At 44.6% G+C, this 25,544-nt stretch overlaps 1 protein-coding gene across 1 annotated transcript in view; it reads left to right on the top strand.

Moving 5' to 3' along the window:
- The window catches only part of LY75 (lymphocyte antigen 75), a 176,616-nt gene that overhangs the window by 67,927 nt on the left and 83,145 nt on the right, over nucleotides 1-25,544 (top strand). The window contains exons 27-29 of the mRNA XM_063429399.1: nucleotides 8,272-8,507; nucleotides 22,143-22,311; nucleotides 23,643-23,681. Coding sequence (XP_063285469.1) covers nucleotides 8,272-8,507; nucleotides 22,143-22,311; nucleotides 23,643-23,681 — 444 coding nt within the window. The remainder of the gene's footprint in view (nucleotides 1-8,271; nucleotides 8,508-22,142; nucleotides 22,312-23,642; nucleotides 23,682-25,544) is intronic.

Below are 25,544 nucleotides of genomic sequence, written 5' to 3'. Positions count from 1 at the left end.
GTGTGCAAGACAAATGGCTACCAAAAGCATAACTTTGCATATGCTGTTAAAAAATAATTTGCCTTTAGAGAGATTACACATCCTCAGCTTGGTGGGGACAGGCAGGCCTGGCAGACAGTGTCTCGTGGTGTCCTCTTTTTGCCCACCCATTCCTATTTTCTATTTCTTAATTTCCTACAACATATTTATGGATTTAACCAATGTAATTCGTAAAACATTGATTGGGATAAGTATCTTGTTCTATAAAGCACATTTGCAATGTAAAACGGATGATTTCTCTTGTCCCTTAAATTAAGAATTTAAAAGAAAAACAAAATTTGCCTGATATCTAGTTCAAGTAGGTGCACACACATGCCTTACACACCTGTGTCTTACCTGACATCATGTCTGATCTGCCTGGATAATAGAGATTTACTAAATCAAAGGGTATGCCATTCAAGATTCTGTTATCTGGAACAGGATGTCAAATAATATTTTGGTTTTATTAGATATGCTAATCTTTACACTTGCTAGGCATCCAGCTAGAACAATGGTCAGATGAAATCAATCGCACATTAAAATGGGACTATTGCGTAAAGCAATGAAAAATCCCATTAAATATGACCCTTACTGATATGCAACGTTTGTAAATGGTTTAGTGTTTTTGTATATCTGTGTAGCTTGTGTTTTGGAAAGACACCTCCCTGGACTGACAAGGAAGGGGGGACATGACTGCGGCTAGGATAAGGAGTCTTAAAGGAAGAGCAGATGGGAGGGGGATATATGGATACATAGTTGCTAAGATGGAAGACAGTTATAAGGACAGTGAGGGGAGGGGACTTACCAGTCAGCTCTTGGAAGTGCAGGGATCCTGACTTTCAGATTTTCAGATTTGCATCTGTCTTTCTTTGCTGACCCCTTAAAAAAAAAAAAAAAAAAATATATTATAGACGTTATTCTTAAAAAGTTTTATACTTACCTGTTCCTGAATTTTGAGAGTGATGGACGTTTCCCAGGAATCGTTGGTGGCCCTGTTGCAGGCTTATCGGGCTGCACATGGTGCAGGCTCGTTAGCAGAGGTGTTGGCCGGCATGGATGGCGTCCCCGGTGAAGAGGCTCGACCTGTGGAAGGTGGGCGGCGGGCCAGGCGTTCAAGGCCGCCGTCGCGACTGTCTCCCAGCCCGGTGAGAGGAGGTCGTGAAGGCCGAAGAAGCCGGCGAGCTGGAGTGGCTGGGAATGTGGAGCCGAGCCTGGTGTCGTCCCCCCGAGCGATCCGGTCCCAGGTGAGAGCTGCGGCTGCGTCCGGCAGCCATTTCCAAGATGGCGATTCGGCGGGAAGATCCAGGAGCCCTCCACCTTCTCTTCCGGCGCGGCCGGAAGTGACGTCACGACGCCGGTCGCGCACGGCCGGCGCGCCGGATATGACGACAGCAGCCGGCGACGGGCGAAACCCGGAAGTGGGTGCCCGCGCCGGAAATAGGACGCCGGGCGCCCGGAGACCACAAGCGCCGGCGGAAGAAGGCGGCAATAGGGGTGCTGTGAGCCGGACAGCAGCCCCAAGGAGATGGGAGTCCCCAGGACCGGCCGGTTCATGGGGTGCCGCGGATCAGGCGGCAGCCCCAAGATTGCAGTACTGCCAGGATGCCGGCGGTCGGGAGGCCGTGTCGGCTGCAGCCCCTCTGGGAGCTGGGAGGCTCCAGGGGGAGTCCGGTGAGGAGGAGGAGTCTGAGGAGGAGCGAGAAGGTGATGGAGGACGGCCCCTGCGCCTCCCCTCATTTGGTGAGTCAGGGGCCTCCGATGGCAGCAAGTATATCCTGAGTTCGTGGAGCTCCGTAAGTTTGTGTCAGGGCCGGTGGTGGTGGTGGTCCATGCGGGCGGGAACGACTTGGGGGTTTCCAGGACTGTGGACCTTCTCCACGCGATTCGGCACGACTTGGCGAGGTGCATGGCGCTGTTTCCGGACATGACCTTGGTTTGGTCGGAGGTGGTTTCCAGGCCGTGCTGGCGCGCGCTGCCGCACTCGCGCGGTTTGGAGAAGAGCCGGCGCAAGCTGAACATTGCAGTGGGAAAATTTGTCCGGCGGCTAGGTGGGGTGGTCGTTCGACACGTGGAGCTGGAAGGGGAGAACCAGAACTTAATGAGGAGGGATGGGGTCCACTTAAATGAGATAGGTTTGGACATCCTGAACACGGGTTTGCAGAGTGGGATTGAGGCTGCGCTGTCGGCGGGGGGGCGCGATGACGGCAGGAGGCGTGAGGGGAAGTCGTCATCGCGGTGGCGGGAGTCCTGGCCAGCGCAGGCAGAAGTGATGGAGTTGCCGAGGAGGCTTGGGGAGTCGCAGCCTGTTGGGAGCTGATGGCGGAGGCAGGCTGCTCATGGACTCATGGTTTGTGGGGATAGACCTGTCTGTTGGGCAATCACCCCAACAGCTGACAGTATTTATGTTGCTGGCATGGAAAATTAATAAAGCTGTGGCCGATGCCCTTACCCAACTTTATACGGTCTCTGTGTGTCATTGGGAAAGGGGGGCACCGGGTGGGTGGTACAGTCATCTAGACAGCAGTCAAGACACCTCCCTGGACTGACAAGGAAGGGGGGACATGACTGCGGCTAGGATAAGGAGTCTTAAAGGAAGAGCAGATGGGAGGGGGATATATGGATACATAGTTGCTAAGATGGAAGACAGTTATAAGGACAGTGAGGGGAGGGGACTTACCAGTCAGCTCTTGGAAGTGCAGGGATCCTGACTTTCCCGCCCTCCCGCCCTTAGGACATTTGGTTATTGAAGGAATGTGGGTTTTGTTTCTGGTGCTTGTTGTTGGTTGTCTTTTCTTGTTTTGTCACAGCATGCGGGAGTCCTGGCCAGCGCAGGCAGAAGTGATGGAGTTGCCGAGGAGGCTTGGGGAGTCGCAGCCTGTTGGGAGCTGATGGCGGAGGCAGGCTGCTCATGGACTCATGGTTTGTGGGGATAGACCTGTCTGTTGGGCAATCACCCCAACAGCTGACAGTATTTATGTTGCTGGCATGGAAAATTAATAAAGCTGTGGCCGATGCCCTTACCCAACTTTATACGGTCTCTGTGTGTCATTGGGAAAGGGGGGCACCGGGTGGGTGGTACAGTCATCTAGACAGCAGTCAAGACACCTCCCTGGACTGACAAGGAAGGGGGGACATGACTGCGGCTAGGATAAGGAGTCTTAAAGGAAGAGCAGATGGGAGGGGGATATATGGATACATAGTTGCTAAGATGGAAGACAGTTATAAGGACAGTGAGGGGAGGGGACTTACCAGTCAGCTCTTGGAAGTGCAGGGATCCTGACTTTCCCGCCCTCCCGCCCTTAGGACATTTGGTTATTGAAGGAATGTGGGTTTTGTTTCTGGTGCTTGTTGTTGGTTGTCTTTTCTTGTTTTGTCACAGCATGCGGGAGTCCTGGCCAGCGCAGGCAGAAGTGATGGAGTTGCCGAGGAGGCTTGGGGAGTCGCAGCCTGTTGGGAGCTGATGGCGGAGGCAGGCTGCTCATGGACTCATGGTTTGTGGGGATAGACCTGTCTGTTGGGCAATCACCCCAACAGCTGACAGTATTTATGTTGCTGGCATGGAAAATTAATAAAGCTGTGGCCGATGCCCTTACCCAACTTTATACGGTCTCTGTGTGTCATTGGGAAAGGGGGGCACCGGGTGGGTGGTACAGTCATCTAGACAGCAGTCAAGCAAACAGTATGTATGTGGGCATTAATTAATGTGTATGTTTATAAAATGATTCACCAACCATGAATCAATATAAAATATCTACTAAGGAAACAGTGATTTTTATTTTAACAATGAAACAGATAAACCAGTTTAAAAACTCAAGGCTTGCTCTCATACTAATACAGAAGTGAGTTTTTTTTTGTTTTTTTTATCATAGTGAAATGTCGGTATAATTAATCACTGAATTGTAAGGTATCAACTCCAAAAATATAATCCTATCCAAAAAGAAAACAAAAATAAAGTATTAGAGTATGACATCAACAAGCAATATGATACAAATGATATAGAATCACAAAAATGCAAATAATATATATAGAATAATTTTGTAGCCTAAATACACAGCACATCAATCAATAGCAGCATGTGTGATGAAGTGTAAAACACTGAAATGTATGCCTGTAATATAACCCTAAAGTACTGAAGAGCTGATACCAGCATAGATACACCCACAACTGTTCATCCCTTGAAAAGGCATTCTTGCAGAAACACTGATGGACTTGTACACAAGGTATCTCTGCTGCTACATGCCCTTAAGCACTTTGTTTCTTATGTTACTGGTATTTATTTCTAAGTTTTACATTACTTATTCACCAAATACTGCAATGCAGATAACTGAAACTCAAATTATGAAATATAGGCAAATATAGCAATTTGCAAAAATTCTTACAGTCACAAACTAGTCCGATTTTAATGTAAATGTTGCAATTTGGTTATCAGTTAACTTAATTTGTATGGCTAAAGAAAGAAATGTTGGAAATTCAAAGTGAATTCAAAGTGAATTTCAAATTTGAGGCCATAATACCTGAACTGAAAAAGGTCAGTTATACTTCCAATTTGGCTACTTTGGCCTTCGATTTAAAATTCACTTTGAATTCCGAATAATACACACTTTAAAAGGACACTACAGTCACCAAAACAAGATCATGCCTCTCAAGTCTCACTGCTCAATCCACTGCCATTTAGGAGTTAAATCAATTTTCTTTTTTATGCAGCAAGCATGAAAATTATTTGTAATTTTCGATCAGCTGTCAACTTACTTTAGAAGGTTTTATATCCTGCTCTGTAAATTGAACTTTGATCACACATAGGAGGATCCTGCAGGCTGTAGCAAACTATGTTGTAATTGTTCTATATCTCTCTTGGGCCTAAAGGCCGTTCTTTGATATTTCAGCGTAGACTAATCGATCATTTGTCGCTTGTGGTGCTTTCCCAGTGTATTATTCGTGCAGCAGTAATTTTTTAAATTAGGCAGTGTTCACATATCTTTTGACCGTGTTTCATATCTTGCACCTGAAATAAAATGCTGTTAACTAAACAGGGAATTGTAGTGAAACACAAATTGCTCAATCTAGGCTAAAATAAGAGATTTGAGAAAATTGGCCAACTTAGGTTATTTTCACAGTTGGCTATTTTGCCCTGAATTCAGCAATTTGTTCTTCAGTTCACCACCATTCATTGTTTAGTGAATAAATGGTCATGAGTTATATTTCAAGAGTTGTTTTCACTGAGCGATTCTGACTTCAGTGAGAATCTGTCTGTGTTATCAGTGAAGTTTATTACACCAGAGCTCTATACCTGGTAACCAGGTTAATCAGGAAGCAAGGGAAATGTATCATTCAACCCTAAGAAAAGCAAATCCATCATTAAGCCAAGTCAAAATCATGCCACATTCTTTATATGTTTTATTAGAAAAATAACAAAAGCTGCATTTAAAATTTCCAATTGCCCACTAGCCATTACTGAGTGAATATTGAGCCCAGGCAAATAGAAGTTCATCCTTTGTGAGTGTGCCATGGCCTCTCCAGGATTGCAGTAGTGAGTACATTTTAGGTCTCAGGCAGTTTAGGACATATGTCTGCATATGATTGAGCGCCCCCTAGAGCATTTTTTAGGAGCTGTACATCAAAATAAACATCTAAGTCAAGCATGTCAAACTCGCGGGGGGCGGGCTGCATGGGGCCCACAATGAATATCTTTGTGGCCCGGCAAGCTGCGAGTTTGACATGCTTACTAAGGCAGAGTAGGCACATGCTCTCCCCACATTGCAGGTGCCTACTCTGCTAAAATTTACCCAGTCAGATGGAGAGGTCGCTGGCAGCAGTGAGGGAGCTCGGTCTGTTCTTCCTGCTCCCTCATGCTCGCCCTCTGTGGTGATGCCGGGCGCCAGAATATGACGTAATTCCGGCCCAGCATCACTAAACTGTGCGCAATTGAGCAGTGAGGAGCAGGAAGGGAGATCTCTAGATAGACGATCTCCATTGGACCCCAGGGAGAGGCCCCACACCAGCTCCCATAGGTAGGGAACAATAAATAAAATGATGTGTGCAAGAATATGTCTGTGTTTGTGTGTGTGTCTGTCTGTGTCTGTCAGTGTGTGTGTGTGTATCTGTCAGTGTCTGTCAGTATTTGTGTGCCTGTTAGTGTGTGTGTGTGTGTCTGTCTGTCAGTGAGTTTGTGTCCGTCACTGTGTGTGTGTCTGTCAGTGAATGTGTGTCTGTCAGTGTGTGTGTGTGTGTGTGTCTGTCTGTCAGTTAGTGTGTCCGTCACTGTGTGTATGTCTGTCAGTGTGTGTGTCTGTCAGTGTGTGTGTGGTGGTCAATGTTGCGATGGCCGCGGCTGGACAGTGGAAGACCTGGAGGTGCACGGAGGGACGTAATGCCACGTCACATTCTGACGTGAGGACAACATGCCCAATTTTCACAGGGTTTCAAGGAGTAGCGGAAGGATCCGCTTTGGCACAGGGTGCAGACGGCGCCATTGGAGGTATACCAGAGGCTGGACTCCGGAGTTGCATACTGGCAGCGGCAATGTTTGAGTTTGACATGCTTGATCTAAGTATTATTGTTCTCTTATTAGGTTTCTTTGGCTACTTTAACCATACAGTGGGTTTTCATGCAAACCATTACATTTATGGTCACAAAATATTCTTATGAGTCATTGCAAACTAAATGACCGCTAAAACAGCACACATATGGTAGACGGCCGGACTGTTACATGGGTGTGTAATACTAAAGCAAGTAAAACAAATAAGTTAGCCTTGTGCTTACTGTGGCGAAACCAACCTCGCCACTATGAGCTGGAGAAGCCTGGCTGCTCGCCTGCTTCCTTTGGACTATGGACCAGACTTTAAAAAGCTTATTTTCCCTGCAGAAAGGCTTACTCGTGCCTTTTCTGCTGGGGTGTTCGGTAGATTTTATCTACCGAACAAACTAACGAATGCGGGACCACCTGGGAGCTGGAGTGTGCCGTCAATTGACCGCCCAGAAGCTGCGGTTAACCGCAGCTTAATTGATGAACGCTGGGTGGCCTTTGTTCGTTTGCCGAACACGTGGCAGCGGCCATTTTAACTCCCGAACGGCCAGCGGTGTTCAGCGCTCAAACTATGGAACTGTAAACGGACACTTAATTGCACGAACACCGCTGAGCCGTCCATCGCCTGGTTCCTAATCGTACAAGGTTAACCGAACACCGGAATCCGGTATTTCTATGTGAACTGTGGTAACCCAGATAGCTATGCCATGGAGCCTATTCGTGTGATTAAAGACTTTGGCTCCATGGCGATTGAACTGTATTTGTGTAGTCTGGGTGCCATTCACCTAATAATGTGCACCCAGACCTGAGCTATCTGGGGATATGTAACATGTCTGTGTTTAGTATAATCAAAGTAACTTTATATATTTTAAAGCATAATACTGTATTTAGGTCCCCACATGTGTAATGGAGTCTTGTCTTTGTCCTGGGAGATAATTGGATTACTTCTACAATTATCTCCAGGGCAGAAGGGAGGAAGCCATGATGCATTGTGGGAATGTTTACTGCTGTGTGTCTGTAATTGGTTTATGTCTGTCCTTTGTTACAGTCTTCCATTTGGTCCCCTAGGGGAGTGTCCACCAGGTGGGAGACCTGCATAAATACTGGGCAGGTAGCCCTGAGTAAAGGAGTTCCTCCTTAACCCTGAAGCTGAAGTGTTGTCTCATTCTTGGGGGGAATTTGACTGTATGCCGACTGCCAGGAGTGTAAGCTGTTCGTATTGCTTTTCCTGTTCGGCTGCTTCCAGGGTTCGTGTGTCTGTTGTTCGAGAGTTGGTGAATCCGTGCAGTTTGGGAGTTCGAGGAATTGGTGCTTATAGTAGCTGCTGGTCTATCTAAAGGGGATTATCGCCTAAACTGGGTTTTATCCCCTTTTGAGCAAAACGGTCCGTTACACTTACATTTTCACAACCTTTGAGAGGCAGCAATGGTTATAGTATTGACCTGTGCACTATCCCAAATCCACGATTTAGATAAAAGCAAGGTATTGATCGTAACTTCTAATAAAAAGCAACAGTAACAGCAAACTCTGTTTTAATCGAAGAGCCAATTAAACATTAATAAAACATGCAAGAGATATGCAGAGTAATATTACATACTGTACTTTATTATTTAACTAAATACATTGGCTACAGCTCCACCTAATGTCCAGAGTGAGAAACACACTAACTATTTATAGTGGTTGATGTTTCTGCTCCAACAAATAAACCATATTGTGATTATGTTTTATAGCTCGTACTGAGAATTTTAATGAAACAGATATGTATCCAGTGGAAGGTATCCTGGAGTATGGACATGAAAGATACAGAGTAATCTTTGGCAATATCACCTGGTATGACGCTTACATCAACTGCCAAAGCCAAGGGGCTCATTTGAGTAGTGTGACAGATGATTACCACCAGGCCTTCCTAACGATCATTGTAAACAGACTGGGATATTCACACTGGATTGGATTATTCTCACCAGATGTAAGTTTATTCCAAAACGCATCAAATTGTATCTGGATATGTTTTACAATCAGTGTGTTTGTTTCCCTTAAATTGAATTCATAAAGGGCACAGATTGGGAATATTATGCAAATTAACTTACTTTCCAGATGATCCTCTGCTGCTTTGTGTCACTGTGGTTTATTTTTGCTAATTTACTGCTGTTTGCCAGCATCCTCTTTCAAATCAAATTGCTGCAAGATGGACTCATCAGCAAAGTTTTCAGTGTTTAAGATATGCTCGGTGTCACTATTTCATTGTGACAATTTTTGTTGTGTGAATAAATTTGTATTGAATATTTTTTTAATAAAGACACGTATTGCATTCTGGTTCATTAATAATTGGTCTTGCAGGACCCAGTACTCTATACCATAAAAGGAGGTTACGAAAAAGAACATTATGAGACGTGCATGTCCTAAAAAATCACCCCAATAGAGGGCTCAGCAGGTGAATAGGTAGACAATATAATGTGCATGCTATGCATGAACACATATATATTTATAGTACTTCATCGGGTAACCAGAGATCGTAGTAGCCTTAGGGAGTTTTAGGGAGTAAATATCATAGGGAGAAAGTGAACTAGAATATTAAAGATGTTATCATCAACCTGACAATTGTGCGAGATTCCATATGAGGGGCGAGTATTTTTTGTTTTGTTTTTATATTAGGGTTGATCAATAATATAGCCTTTGCTGCTGCCTATGATTAATGGGAGTTTTGCTTAATTCTGTGTTTTTGTATTACACAGCTATTTTACAGACAGTGCCACCACACCCATCCTATGTGTGTTCTCTTAAAGGAACACTCCAAACACCTAAAGCACTTTAGTTGGCTGTGATAGATTTAAAAAAAACTACTTAAATGGGGAGCGAGGGGAACAAAAATGTCTAACTTGGAGTAAGACATTTCCAGTTCATGGTATACATGAGAAGTACAATGTTGCAAAAAGTAATCAATGTAATACTGTATATCAATAAAAATGCTGTAACTATTAAAAAGCCTCTTTGACAGAGTAACACACAATTACCAGGAGGTAACTTAAAGGAACACTATGGACACCATAACAACTTAATATAAATCAAGTTGTTATGGTGCCAGGAGGTCCCGGACGCTCTCTTACCTTAAGGGGTTAAATCATTCTAAAAATAGTTTAACCTCAAAGGCTGCCTCCAGCATTAGAGAAACCCCTTAAAGTAAGAGGGAACCTGGGGGTCTCCTGGGTTAAATCATTCTAAAAATGGTTTAACCTCAAAGGCTGCCTCCAGCGTTAGAGAAACCCATTAAGGTAAGATGGTACCTGTGGGCCTCCTGGCACCATTACAGCTTCATTTAGATGAAGTTGTTAGGGTGACCGGAGTGTTCCTTTAATGAACTCTTATACCATTAAAGAAAGAAAACCTTTTACGCAAGAAAGGGAAAGGAGGAGCCTCACAGAATCAAAAAACAATAAGCAGGGTATAAATAATGAGAGTAGACAGCAAGAGGGGCTATAGAAACCTACTGCCGACTGTTGATCTAACTCAGTCTTTCAATTAATACCTCTAAGAGACATGGAAAAGACATACCACTTGTCACCTTGAGAGAAGTACTACCTACAGCTAAAAGTGCACAATATGAAACAAAACATGCCCATCAAAAAAAAAAAAAAAAAGAAAGACTAAAGCCCGACCTGCGTTTCGGCACTTAACATGCACCTTTGTTTGGGGCAATTTTTTATGTTAATTGATGTTTTGTCAATCTAGGTTTTTATTGTGGTATTAAGATTGTACATACCAATATCAGGTCAGCAAAAAAAACCACGTTTTAAATAGAGGAACATGACTTCAGGATAAGATCAGCACATAATGCACAGGCAGCAATAGCAGTTACTGAACAGATAACAGATAGCTTAAACCACAGCCCATAATAGATTCAGAATAATAGGGCTATGAATTATCAGAACCAAAACATCATGATCATGATGAAGAAAAATAAATATAGGTAAAACAATCATATAGTTATAAAGAAATAAAAACAGAGCACATATCAGAGATATTAATTGTTAATTGAAATAATGTGTGCACTTTACTTAAATATTTATTTATTTAAATGTAGGGTTTTTTTCATTGATGATTAATATGTTTTGAGAGTTTAAGGATTTCAGTTTAATGACATATATTTTTCCTTTGGGATGTATTGAGATATTGTTGCAGTTGTTAACTGCAACAAATTAAATGGGGAAGTTACATAATTGAACGTCATAATTAAATAAATGACAAATTTGTAGGTGACTTCTCCATAGCTGTCAACTAGACTCTTTTTGGCAGGACAGTTCTATGTTTTGGGCTACTGTCCCAGCAAAAATGGGTCCCGGCTATTGTCCCACATTCCAAATGTAGAACTTTTGGTGGTTCAACAGCTGTACCTGCCTCAAGGCCAACTGGCATTTGAGGTCCCATATCTAATCAACACATCACTTGTGTGTGTTTATATATATATGTGTGTTATGTGTGTATCTCTTTGAATGTGTCTGTGTGTGTGTCAGTGTGCATGTGAGTGTCTACTTGCTACAAAGTGGTCCTGGAAATGTTTTCAAATGGGGCAACTATGCTTGTACTCCAGAGAAACCCAAATGGTAGGACTATATGGAGGGAGAAAGAGAAAAGTTCAACCCCCAATAGTCACTCACATAGGGTGTGCCCACATAGAGGGATAGATAACTCAGATCCCATGATATCAAATAAATAAAAATAAAAATAAAAATTTCTTTATTAGACAAAAAGCTGTAGAAAAAACATCTTCCTAGTTTAATTCAATCTATACTCTGCACGAGCAGTAGCTTCCAGGCAGTTTGGTCCCTTGATAGGGGACATTTACATTTATTTATCTATTTTGGATACTTGTATCTCCTGTATTTCTACTTAGCTTATAAATGATCTAATAACCTTTAATAGGAGGTTTATCCATTTTCGTTGAGCTGTTTTCCCTTTATATCTGGGGTCCCTGTGACTGGCCTCTGGTCTTAGTTACCTGAGGAGGGTATTTTGCTTTACCTTTGGACATTTATTCTATACATCTATGTGCCCTTTCCTCTATATACATATATAGACCCTTACCCGGATATAATGGTATATCCTTTCTAGATATTAATCACACGATATACCTTAGACCTCCACTTATAGGACCTCAGATTATTTAGACCCTGTATGTATAATACAATTTTAATACACTTGTTTTTGCACTTACTTGGGTTTTATTATATTGGATGTTTTTTCTACAGCTTTTTGTCTAATAAAGAATTTTTTATTTTTATTTTTATTTATTTGATATCATGGGATCTGAGTTATCTATCCCTCTATGTGGGCACACCCTATGTGAGTGACTATTGGGGGGTTGAACTTTTCTCTTTCTCCCTCCATATAGTCCTACCATTTGGGATTTCTCTTTAGTATTTATAGCTCTGGGTTTATGCCCTATCTTTGTTGCCCATTTAGTCCTCTACCTGACATCAGGGTCAGTTTCTCTCACCCTGTTGTCTTTCTCTTTATTTACTATACTTGTACTCCTGTGGCTATAACTGAATGCATTGTCGTTATCAGTGCCGGCCTTAGGGCTTTAGGCGCCCTGTGCGAAAAATCTTCACCGCGCCCCTTCCTGGTCATAAAAAGTTTTTAGAATAGTGCAAATTTGCAACTTTCCCAGGGAAAGCACTGGATTGGCTAAAGTTGGCAAAGAGGTGGGGCCAAACGCAGTTTTGGCCAATCTGTACCTCCTCATAGAGATGCATTGACTCAATGCATCTCTATTAGAAAATGTCAGCGTCTCCATGCAGAGCATGGAGACACTAAACGGCAGTGCTGCCTACTGTGCAGCACTGCCCCAGGAAGCACCTCCAGTGGCCACTTGGAGGTGTCCCTAGGGGGCAATGTAAATGGCAGTGTTTGCATGAAAATGCCTGAAGTAAATGATTATACTAACCAGAACAACTACATTAAAGCTGTAGTTGTTCTGCTGACTATAGTGTCCCATTAAAGGAACTGGCCGTTTATTGTTTCTAACAATTTAGTAGATGTACCCCCAAAGGAAAATATGTGCATGCAATTATTTGTGCATGTTTTCTTTGTGGATGTGTGAAATCTGTTTGCAATAGCTGCAGATCTAGATTGATTTACCCTGCTTTGGGACACTTACCAAAGCAGGGCAATGTAGGTGCTGGTGCTAGTTTGTAAGTTCTTGTTCAAAACACCTTAGACTTGCAATATGAAGCCCATGGATCAGCGCAGTCAGGGGAATGGGCCTTGACAGAGCCAAGGAGTAGGCAGGTGGAGCTATAGATTCGGGGGTGGGGTTAGGGTGGAGCATGTTAAAGGGTGTGGAAAAGTGCGAGTATATTAAGCGGCCATTTTAGCAAACGGCCATTTTAATTCAGAATCCGCACTTACCTGTTAATTGTTTTGGCAGGTTGTGGGGTTTCTTTTCTTCTGTCTTTCAGATGGCTTCGCTTGAAGAGATCTTGGACGGTGTGAGAGCAGCAGTGAGAGACAGGGGGATGGCTTGGCTGCAGCAGCAACTGGCGGCTCCTGGGACCAGCGGTAACCCCCCAGCAGCTGTGGAAAGGCGATCGGTGCGGAGGGCGAGACCGCCCCAGCGGCTGAGCCCGGGCGTGATGCCCGCAGCGCGTCGGAGACGGAGTCCTTCCAGAGAGGCGAGCGGATCATCAGTTAAGGAGGCTGGCCAGTCGGAGCCAACGCAAACGCCGCCGGCCCCGTCTGTGCGACGCGGTGCCGGTAAGGCAAGGGCGGAGAGTAGGCCTGGCACGGTGTCGCGGCCTACCACGAGGAGCGCTGCTCGCAGGACGGCGGGCGGCAAGGCGGCGAAAGTAGCGACGGCCTCCGAGGAGACCGGGACCGCAGAGGATGTCGGAGGTGTGGACAGAGCCCAGACACGTCCCGGTGAGTCTGCCGCTGGTTTAAATACCGGGCGGCAAGGAAAGGCGCTGGGGATTGGGAAGGACGGGCTGACACCACCTCAGAGGACAGCAAGGGATCCCAGCGGAGGGAGACCTGATCAGGCGGGCGAGACAAGGCCCAGGCAAGGCAGCGGGGGGACAGCAGGACAGGTCACCCAGCTAGGGCTGCAGGAACGAGTCAGGGCGACAACGGAAGGGGCTTCTGTTTGTCAGGGCCAGCGCAGCGCTTCCCCAGTGGACAGAGGAGCGGACAGTGAGGGAATGTCCCAGGGGTACGACACACACTCTGACAGCGGGGTTAGGAGTGTACGGGAGGGCCATAAATGTTGCTCCCGGGGACGGCATGATTACAGAGACAACCCTAGGCCTATGGAATACAAGAGACGGCGCAGGACAAGCGCCAGGCAAGTCCGGGCAGGGTGTGTCAGGGAAAGGAGCCCGTCTACTGACGGGTGCAGTAGGCAGGGATCAGTCTGCAGGGCCGGGAGGAGAGGGGAACGGCGCTGCGAGTCTGGGTCCTCCGACGGGAGCGCTCAAGGACGGCCGGACAGTTCCTACGGCCCAGAGGGCCTGGCTACTAGGCGAGAGAGGCGCAGGGGTGACGATAGGGAACGTATGGAGGAAGGGCGGGTAGAGGGGCACTCGAACAGACTACCCAGGTGTTCTTCTCCCTACAGGTCGCGGAGCGGTACACCTACGGTCCCGCGGAGGGATCTGGCGGAAGGGAGTCGGCGTCAAAGGGACACCCCGGAGCCGCACGCGGCGGAGGGAAGGAAAACGACCCCGCGGCCTTCCGCGGCCGGAGGCTCTGGCGGTGAGTTACCTGTCATATCACATTCTGATTCCATGTTAACTTGCCTAAAATCATTATTAGACTCATGGGGCGGTGGGGAGGGGGCTTCACCGCAATTTTCGAAGGTATGGGTTCCGGAAGTAGGTTCCGGGACGCCGGGGCAGGCGAAGGGGGCGGTGAGTGGTGTCTCCGGACGGAGCACGCCCGAACCAGGCGACAAGACAGGCTTAAGTTCGGTGGGAGGAGGGGAGGTTTCTGACGCGGCGCGGCAGAATGTACATGTCTCTTTCGCGGGCCCCTTGGGATGTCACCTGAAGTCTGAGGTGAAGGACAGGATTTGGAAGGGTGAGTTCGTAGAGGTTTTTTCTCTCCTTCCTCTGGAGGAGTTCCTCGATCTAAAGGATGAGGACAAAAAGGATGCGAAGAAGGAGGAAGAAGAGAAGAAGCGTAGGTATCGGAAGATACCAAAGACGTTTGCGAACTGGTTGCGGGCTTTTTGCATACTGGCCAGCGTCATAGGGGAAAAGTTTCCCGATCGCTGTTCACAACTTTTTTGCTATTTGGACGGGATAGGGGACGCTTACCGGACGTATGGTGGGATTGCTTGGTGGAAATACGATGAGCAGTTCCGCCAACGTTTAGCAGCGAACCCGAACATGAGATGGGATCAGATGGATCTCCCCCTGTGGATGCGGCTCATGATGGCGCAGAAGGCTGCGCCCTTTCACGGGGCGGCCGGTGCAGCACCTGGAGGAGCGGCGCCGGCCGGACAAAAGAAGGGTTTCTGCTGGCTTTTCAACGAGGGCCAATGTAAATGGGGCTCGTCGTGCAGATTCAAACACGAGTGTTCCGGTTGCGGCGGTACACATGGAGTCAATAGGTGCTTCAAGAGAGGCAAATCGAATAGCGGGGGAGGTCCCAGTGGCGCCACGGCTCCAGCCGCTGCCACTGGGGGCAACTCCGGTGAAGGTAGGCGAGATGCTGCCATGGCTAAAGCGCTACGCTAATCGGGCGGACGCGGAATTTCTGAGGGAAGGATTCACGGAGGGGTTTAAGATACCGTTTAAAGGGACAGGGTCAGGGACTTTATGTTTGAATTTACGTTCCGTGCGGGATCACCCAGGGGTGGTGCGGGACAAATTGATGGCGGAGGTACGGCTTGGCAGGATGGCGGGACCCTATGCGGTCCCACCTTTGCCGAATTTGAGGGTGTCTCCGTTGGGGGTGGTCCCCAAGAAGGAACCAGGCAAATTTCGGTTGATACACCACTTGTCTTACCCAAAAGGGGCGTCCGTTAACGACGACATTGACGCGGCCCTGTGCTCTGTGTCATACGCGTCATTCGATCAAGCGGTGGAGTTGGTACGGAGAGCAGGGCCGGGAGCGTTGATGGCGAAGGTGGACGTGGAGGCGGCTTTCAGGTTGCTTCCTATTCACCCGACATGTCACCACTTACTGGGTTGTTTCTTTGATGAGGGTTTTTTCGTGGATCTGTGTTTGCCCATGGGCTGCTCTATTTCTTGCTCGTACTTTGAAAAGTTCAGCTCCTTCTTTGAATGGGTGGTGCGTCTGGAGTCGGCTGGGGGTGCAGTAGTGCACTATCTGGACGACTTTTTGTGCGTAGGTCCAGCAGGGTCCGATCGTTGTGGGCAAATACTAGGGGTGTTGCAATGGGTGGCACAGGTCTTTGGGATCCCGTTGGCGGCGGAGAAGACGGTAGGCCCGACGGTATGCTTGAGCTTCCTAGGGCTGGAAATAGATTCGGTGAAGGGTGAATGTAGGTTGCCTTTGGATAAACTGACAGCGCTCCGCCAGCGGGTGGGGGTAGCCAGGGGTTCGAAGAAGGTGACCTTGAGGCAGTTGCAGTCCCTGCTGGGGAGCTTGAACTTTGCTTGTAAAGTGATCCCTATGGGGAGGGTTTTTTGCAGGCAGATGGCTCGAGCAACCTGCGGGGCGCGATTGCCAGGCCATTATATCAGAGTCTCCGCTGCGATGAAGGCGGATTTGGATGTTTGGTTACAAGAGTTCAATGGTCGGGTATATTTTAGGGAGGAGGCGACGTCATCAGAAGCGATAGGCTTATATACGGACGCTTCCAGGAGCGTAGGTTTCGGGGCCTACTTGGCTGGGAGATGGTGCGCGGAAGAGTGGCCAGAGGCGTGGAAGGAAAACGCCTTGATCAGGAACCTGGCTTTCCTGGAACTCTTTCCTGTGGTAGTGGCGGTATCTTTATGGGGCGCAGAGCTCGCGAACAGGAAGGTGATCTTTCATTCTGATAACATGGCGGTGGTGCAGGCAATTAATAATATCTCGGCATCTTCGCTGCCTGTGGTATGGCTGTTGAGGCGTTTGGTGCTGCTGTGCATGTCTTGGAATATTGTGTTTAGGGCGAAACACGTCCCGGGATTGTTGAATGTTATCGCTGACGCCTTATCTCGTTCGCAGTGGGAACGTTTTCGGGCAGCGGCGCCGGGAGCTCAGGAGACAGGTCAGTCATGCCCGGCGGAGATGTGGCGGCTCGGGACGTCTTGCTTGGGGGCTTTATAAGACGTTCCCTGGCGCCCGGAACGTGGACTGCGTACACCAAGGTATGGTATGAATGGGAGGAGATGATGGGGCAGTCTGGAGGGGCGAATTCGCCGGCAGGTAGGTTGGACACGCTTTTGTGGTTATTGTGTCGGTTATTCGCGGGAGGGGCTTCTCCCGCGAAGGTGGACCGTTACATGTCAGCATTGGCATTTTGGTTTAAATTTACGGGTAAGGAGGATATTACAAAAACTTTCTTGGTGAAGCAGGTGTTGAAAGGCTTTCGTAAAGGACGTAGGTCTGTAGACTCGAGACGGCCTGTGTCGTTTAATATTCTGCAAGGCCTGGTTGACAGGCTGCATGACGTTTGCACATCTGCGTTTGAAGTGCTCTTGTTTACCGTAGCTTTTGTTTGGGCGTTTTTTGGGGCATTCCGCATCGGCGAACTGGTCAGTTCTAATAAGTCCGGGGCGACTGGGATTCGGTTCGAGGATGTGTTGCTGGGACAGGCCAAGGTCGAGATACGCCTGAGGCACTCCAAGACGGACGTCTTTGGGCGAGGTAAGACGATAAGTTTGTTTGCGTTGCCGGGGTCGGTAGTATGCCCAGTAGCGTGTGGGCACAAATACCTGGGCGTGCGCCCTCAAAGCTCTGGGTGCTTCCTCGTTCACGAGGATGGTCTTGCGCTGTCGCGCTTCCAATTTGTCAGGGTATTCCGCATGGGGCTGCAACAACTGGGTTTGCATCCCTCACAATTCGGAACTCATTCATTTCGCATAGGGGCTGCAACGGAAGCAGCACGGCTCGGACTCGGGGATGAACGGATTAAACAGATAGGTCGGTGGGAGTCCGCGCGCTTTAGGACTTATGTACGAACAGATAGGTTGGTTTGAAAAGGGTGTCTGGTTTGGTTTGAGTTGTGGTGTCGTTGCTCTGCTGGTTTATAACTTGTGTTTCTTTACAGGTCGGGTTGTATGGTTGGTAGGTCACTCCTACGTGTATTGGGCGCAGAAGAGGGCCGCAGTTCGGAGGAATGGAGCACAACTGGGCTTTCTTCAGGACACTGTACAGTTGAAATGGTTTGGTTTTCGTGGTTTCAGTTGGCAGAGCATTAGTGGACTGATTTTTGGTAAATTGTTGGAAGGAAATTCCCCGGACGTAATACTGATACATGGTGGGGGTAACGATTTGGGGCTTATCCCGCAGAGGGAGCTAATTAGGAGAATGAAACGGATTTGGATCGCATCCGGGAGCGGGTGCCGGGAGTGGTTATAGTGTGGTCTGAGATGGTGCCTAGATTTAATTGGAGACACGCCAGGGACACAGCGGCGGTGTCGAGATGCCGGGGGAAGGTTAATAAGGCCATGTCAGTTTTCGTTAGGAGGTCAGGCGGGGTCCCGGTAAGGCATTGGGAGTTGGAGGGTATGTTACCTGGGTATTATCGTAAGGATGGGGTGCACCTTTCGGAGGTAGGTTGTGACTTGCTAAACCTCGGTTTTCAGGAAGGGATCTCCCGGGCCCTATTTCTGTGTGGTGGGGGGCGCACGAGACATTAAGGGATCAAGTCTCGAGCTGTGGCGGGATAGGGCTAGGGTAATTGGGATGGAAGTGGATTAGCAAGTGGCTAGGCTAAGCTTAAGTTGAATTAGGCCAGAGTTGGAAGTGGTCTGTTGGTTCGAGCTCATCGGTGGCTCCGAACCTGGTGGTGTAGGGGTGTCTCGGTACGCCCCTACAGTTAATAAAGTTACAATTATGGGGCCTCTTTGGTAGGCCGTGTGTTATATTTATGTGTTATTTATATTGTTATATATATTGTTTATGGTATGGGGTCATTGTCGGGGTTAATGCTGTACGGATGGGGGTGGGGGTAAATTAATCTATTTGGCAATGACCCCAATTTGTTATCTTGTTTATTGAAAAATTTAAATAAAGCTGTGGACTTTTATTTTCCAACAGAAAATTGGTGTCTGTGTTTATTGGGGGGTTATGGGAAAGAAAATGCCACAAGCCGAATAACGACTGTGCGCATGTCATGAAGCCCATGGATCAGCGCAGTCAGGGGAATGGGCCTTGACAGAGCCAAGGAGTAGGCAGGTGGAGCTATAGATTCGGGGGTGGGGTTAGGGTGGAGCATGTTAAAGGGTGTGGAAAAGTGCGAGTATATTAAGCGGCCATTTTAGCAAACGGCCATTTTAATTCAGAATCCGCACTTACCTGTTAATTGTCCCTCCCACCCTCCCTAGGTTTTTTAGCAGGTCCCGTTTTGTCACAGCGGCGGGATAGGGCTAGGGTAATTGGGATGGAAGTGGATTAGCAAGTGGCTAGGCTAAGCTTAAGTTGAATTAGGCCAGAGTTGGAAGTGGTCTGTTGGTTCGAGCTCATCGGTGGCTCCGAACCTGGTGGTGTAGGGGTGTCTCGGTACGCCCCTACAGTTAATAAAGTTACAATTATGGGGCCTCTTTGGTAGGCCGTGTGTTATATTTATGTGTTATTTATATTGTTATATATATTGTTTATGGTATGGGGTCATTGTCGGGGTTAATGCTGTACGGATGGGGGTGGGGGTAAATTAATCTATTTGGCAATGACCCCAATTTGTTATCTTGTTTATTGAAAAATTTAAATAAAGCTGTGGACTTTTATTTTCCAACAGAAAATTGGTGTCTGTGTTTATTGGGGGGTTATGGGAAAGAAAATGCCACAAGCCGAATAACGACTGTGCGCATGTCATGTAGTTCTTTTGTAAAAGCAGACATGTGCATTGAGCATCTGCCCATTAAAAAAAAAATAAAAAAAAATACACACACACTACATTAACCTGGACATTCACTGACAGTATACACATTGACTTGAGTCCTTCACATACAAGAATATTGCACAAACTACCCCATATTAGGCTTCTCCCTCTTCCATAAACTTCACCTCTCTCCCTCTACCAAACCTCTTTTTTTTCTCTCCCACACTCCTAGAAAGGTTTATCCTTCTAACCCCACTTGTCCATTTTTCTATCTTAGTCCACCTCCTGTCCCTTTGGTCTTACCATGCTGTGCCTGCTGTCTGTCCCTGCCTTCACAGCAGACTTCTCCCTGCTTCCCACACTGCTTGTTCTGTGTGAGGAGGGGGCGGGGCTAAGGTGTCACACCGAGTACAGGGAGTGGAAGTGCTGCTCGGTCAGCATTGAGTGAGTGAGTGTGGGTCCCTGCTGCCTGCCTGCTTACCATGCAGTAAGTACTGCTTAGTTAAATTCTGTGGGCTGGCTGGGGAGATCTGATCTCCCCAGCCAGCCCATGAAAGCTGCAGACATTGAATTGTGTCGGCTGCCAGGGCGCCCCTGTTGCCATGGCGCCCTGTGCGACCGCACAGCTCGCACACCCCTAAGGCCGGCCCTGGTCGTTATCAGAGGAGATTTCTGTTTACACAATTCATTTTATAGTCACATTTACTGCTGTTTCTGCAGAGAGCACTATGAGGTTTATTACTGTGGATAAGATCATGGGACATACGAAAGACGAACAAACAGATTTTGACATGAAGTATCTATCCAAACAAAACACAATTAAATCGTATTGACCCAGTAAAAAGAGACACACCTGAAAACTTTAAGTGTTTAAGAAGTTAATCATAAACTCAAAACTGCAAATATAAACAGAAAATTAGATTTTAAATGACTGATGAGGCTTTTAAAAAAACTGTGCATGTGTTAGCTGTGTGTTTGTTTGGAATTGCTTACCTTGGAGGACCACTATATCACTTTTTCTATGATGCCTTACTACTGACACATAAATAGCTCAAAATCGCAGATCCTGGTAAGATCTGCATTCTGAGAGCACTTTTAATGGCTGTCATACAAAGTACGGCGCCACCACGTAGGCATTAACGAGAAGGATGGAATGTTAAACAGAAGAACCATGAATTTTGTACAAACAACAAAACAAAGAGATAAAAATTGTAGCACACAGTGCTTTGTTTTGGGAGTTAAATGTCCTAGAGCTGGCCTCCCAACCATCCCTGTCTGTCCATCAGTCCCAGGTTTCTTCCCTGATGTCCCACTTTTGGGGACACCGAGGAACTGAACCCAAAAATCATAGCAAGAGCATGATGTATTAGTGTGCGTTAGATGCACTTGAATTTCATGAGGACCAGTCAGAGAGCACTGAAACAGCTGGCCTGTATAATTGGCAGGCAGGTTTATGTGCATTCACGGAAGGATGACCTCCCAGTTCTTTTGGCAGACTCATCCCCGTTAGTGTAGGTTCCGACCTTTGGACAGTGCCCGTGATGCAATTCACTTCATTGGTCCACCCCTTTAGCCACGCCCACCAGCATCCCAATTCACAGGACGCCGATGTCTGGGGTTTACTAGATCCTCTATATACTAGTATGTAATCAGAAATTTAGCAAGGCAAGCTTCAAAGCCAAGGTCAAAGGTAATAGAAATAAGAGAAACACGAGAACAAATAAAGGATATAAATATAATCCTGTTAGAATTCTGTAAAAAAAAACAACAGAAAACAGTGCATGGTTCAAATGTTCAGTTTGGCCAAACAATTTTTCCCAGGAACGTAAATTTTGTTGGGGATATCCAATGCTTGTTCATGTGACAATTTGCTCAGCCGAACGTAATTTATTAAAAACTTTGACGCAAAAATGGACCAATCAGTGAACTGAACAATGTAGACATAACATACATATTACATTTATATTTTGCAGTACACTGTGAGTAAAAGCAACGTTAAGTTAATGTCCCCTAGCTATCGATCGTTATTTTTCACTTTAGTTTTGGTGTCACTCTGAATGTCACTGTGAATTCCGAATGTTCAGCTATGGTGCTATGGTCATTTACTCGAGTATATATTGGTATGGCACGTCAAGAATACAGAAATTGGGCGAATAGCTGATCAGCCAAATTCGGACTAATCTTAATTCAGCCAAATCTTAATATGGCTTAAACTGAATCTCAAGTCCAGCAAACATTAAGACCAAGTTAAGAATGTATTTCTATTTACAATATGCAACATCTTATATATTTTTTTTTTAAATGTATTTATTAATAAAATTTTTTAATAAAACAGATATAAAACTAAAAGCTAGTATTTATCATGAATTAAATGTCTCAGACAATGCAACAACTCAACAAACCATGACCTATATTAAACTGTTTCTTTAAGCTGCTACTGTTAAAAATATTTTTTGTATGACGTCTATTACATGTATTATTTGTAGGGTGAGATTTATATATATATATTTTTAATTATTAAAAATGAAATAAAACAAACGTGTTTCATCAAAAAATGTTCTAAATTGTGTTACTCTTTCGCTGAAAACAAACTGTTTAAAATGTTTCTTTTAGAACGGACGCCATTTCGAATGGGCGGATCGTAGTAATTCCACATTCACTGCATGGAGAAACGAGGAGTCTCCGTCTGATGGGAACTGCGCTTATATTGACATTGACGGATACTGGAGAACAGAAGACTGTAACACAGAAATGCACGGAGCTGTGTGTCTTATAGCAAACAGTATGTCCACATAATATTGTGTCATTCTGTTTTTATAGGGACACTTCACCAAACAAATCAAGATAAACAGTTATTTGCTAAAATGAGAATTCAAATTGAATTCAAAATCAATTGCAAATTTAAGGCCAGAGTAGTCGAACTGAAAGCATAGCTGACCTAGAGAATTTTTCGAGTTTGGCTATTTTGACCTTAAATTTGTGATTCGCTTTAATTTCACTAAGAATTCTTGCTTTAGTAAATAACCTTGTTTGAGTTCACTTTGACTTCTCACTTTATTAAATAACCCTGTAAGGCTTCTGTTCGTATGACAAGGTAACGTTCCTCGTATAGGCCTTATTTATCAAGGCAAAATATGTGAATTTTTATAACAAACATAAGGAGCAATCATCGTGGAGACCAACAGAATGTTGCTGCAGATTGCTTGTCCTTTCCCAGACTGTTAAGATCAGATTTAAACGACCTGTAAGTGCAGTGTTTAATGGATTAACTGGGTTAATTAATTTCTACATGAACAATGCTTTTACATGGGCTTTAGTACAAGAGAGCTGATATCTTCACAGCCGTTTCCCACATAGAAGTCATTTCACAGTTATTGCTCTAAATGCCGGGTTCTCCTAACTCTGGCCCGCCAGATATTGCTGAACTACAAGTTCAAGTTACAGAGCAGGAGATAAGAACTTTTAAAGTACGTTACATCTGCATGAAAATGAAACCAGTTCTTTCATTCAGACTGTGTCAGTCGCAGTCAATGGAGATGTGGCTAAGGCTGCACAACGTGATTTGATTGCTAAATGGCAGAAAATTGAGCAGTGCGATTGCAGAGGCATGATCTATACACCAAAACTGCTTCATTAAACTAAAGTTGTTTTGGTCTCTGTAGTGTGCCTTTAAGTTCATGTATTGCAATAGAATCCAGAGAGACCCCAAATGGGCTGAAATGTTTCAGCCATTCCTGGTGGATGCACACTTATAGGAGGCTAGGGGATAGCCAAAAAAGAGAGACTCCAGAGGTAAGCATACGGTATACCTTCATTTATCTATTTGTGTATACCAAATGCTTTGTTTAATGCATTAGGTACATAACACTTAAAATGCATGTTATAGAGTGTCTCTTTCAATGGTAATGTAGAATATTACACATACGTGTTGTAGTGCAGTGCGTTTGTATCTCTATTACGGAGATATAAACTGTATCAGAGATGTAGCTATATATCGTAAAATTAGGCTAAAATCCAACGTTATTTTCCTTGCTATGAATCCTTTATTTAGTATGCAACGAGGGCATTATAACAAATGTATGCAAACTCATCAATTTTCTAAATGTTTTACAGATTACACGAGATTTGTTGACCATCCAGCTGATAAAACACGTAAGTCTTTCTTTCTGGGATAAACAAAAATGTCCAGAGCTTGATTCGAATGCAAGAGATAAACAGAACTCTATTAGCTAAACAGCAATTTTCCCATTCATAATTATGCATTAATTGCTATTCATTTATCAGAGATGTGCATTTCTTAATTCTTGGCACATTGCACTCGATTATGAAATCTGATTTCACTTGCGAAAAGCAATAATTAAAGATAAATACTAAAACCACATGTAAATAGCCACAAATACTCTTTGGGAGTATATACCCGCAATTTCTCATAAATTCGCTTTTCTTTCAAATCACGGATAAATACCAGATGGAGAGTAAAAACTATAAAAGGCAGTATATAGTGTAGTGTTTTACTAGAGTCAGTTATACATAGAAATATGTATGTAAATTTATATGTATAATTGTATGCAATAAAGCACTACACTATTTACTGCTTTTTATTTATTTTTTACTCTCTAGGAGTCTAGGTGGTAGTTATCTGTGATTTGTAAGAAGAGACGTGTAGAATGTCTCTGAGTATTTGTCTACCGCTGAGTATTTGTGGTCATTTACACGTGGTTTGAGTATATTTCTCTGGCATCCTTTTCTATGTTTTCTGATTAATTTGGTATTAGGTGGTTCAGGATGCACATTTTCACTTATCAGTACACACAAATCTATTCTGTATGTACAACAGACAATACAATAGCATAGCAAGTACATATAAAGTAGATATTTCCATCCCTACAGTTATGACCGCAAAACTAAGTACTGTAATGTCTGCGTAATTAGTTCATATTGCCTTGTTTTCCATTACGACTTCATAAATAATGCCCATTGCCCTGTTCCTGCTGTTATAACTTCATAGGGTGCATTGCCTTATGAAAGTTTAATCACTTCATAAATAGTCAATTGCTGTGTTTCTATTGACTTTATAATTAGTGCCCATCCCTCTCTTTTGTAGTTATAACTTCATAACTAGGGTCTGTTACATTACGTTACTGTTATGGCATCACAAACTGAGTCTATTGCATCATCCCAATGTTTAGAATTCACAGTTAGGGTGTATTGCCTCAACTGTGTCAATCCTACTTTTATGATTTAATAACTAGGGTCTGTTACATCACGTTACTGTTATGACATCACAAACTAAGTGTACTGCATCATCCCAATGTTTCGATTTCACAGTTAGGGTGTTTTGCCTCAACTGTCAAACCTACTTTTGTGATGTCATAACTAGGGTCTTTTCACGACTATGGCCTATTCGTTAATTAAATAGTTACTTTGTATTGTGTTCCTACTGTTATGACTTCATAATTAGTGTCAATTGTTTTGTCCTGCACTTGCAACTGAATAACTTTGACTGTTATGATGTTATAATGAGGGTTCATACCTACCTTTGGTCAATTGCTTTTGTCCTTCAGTTACAACTTCATAACTAGGGCTCTTTGACAGTGATATTCAGGTCCATGATATTGACCTTTTGAAAGGACTTCACGACCAGGGTCTATTATCTCATCCTACTGTTATGAATTTGTAACTAGGATATATTTCCTCATCCTCCTGTCCTGACTTTGATTGAACAGCAAAATATTTTTTTTAGACACATAGACAAATAGGCAATTTAAAAACACAGACCTTGATTAATATTGTTGGATAAGCTTTCCAAATGATTTAATATGATTTAATATGTGTGTTTTAATACATTTTTAAAATTATTCCATATTATGAAAAAAACATTTTTTTTTAACATTTTCACATTTTAATATGTTGAAAAAAATAATTTGAAACGTTATCTAAAAAATATGAAATCATTTGGAAAGCTAACCCAAAAATATAAAATTAATGCTATAGTTCCTTTCATATTTACCTTAT

Source organism: Pelobates fuscus, chromosome 8 (genome assembly GCF_036172605.1).
Source record: "Pelobates fuscus isolate aPelFus1 chromosome 8, aPelFus1.pri, whole genome shotgun sequence".
Classification (NCBI taxonomy): domain Eukaryota; kingdom Metazoa; phylum Chordata; class Amphibia; order Anura; family Pelobatidae; genus Pelobates; species Pelobates fuscus.
Note: the sequence above shows the minus strand (reverse complement) of the source record. Positions and strands in the feature narration are given on the sequence as shown.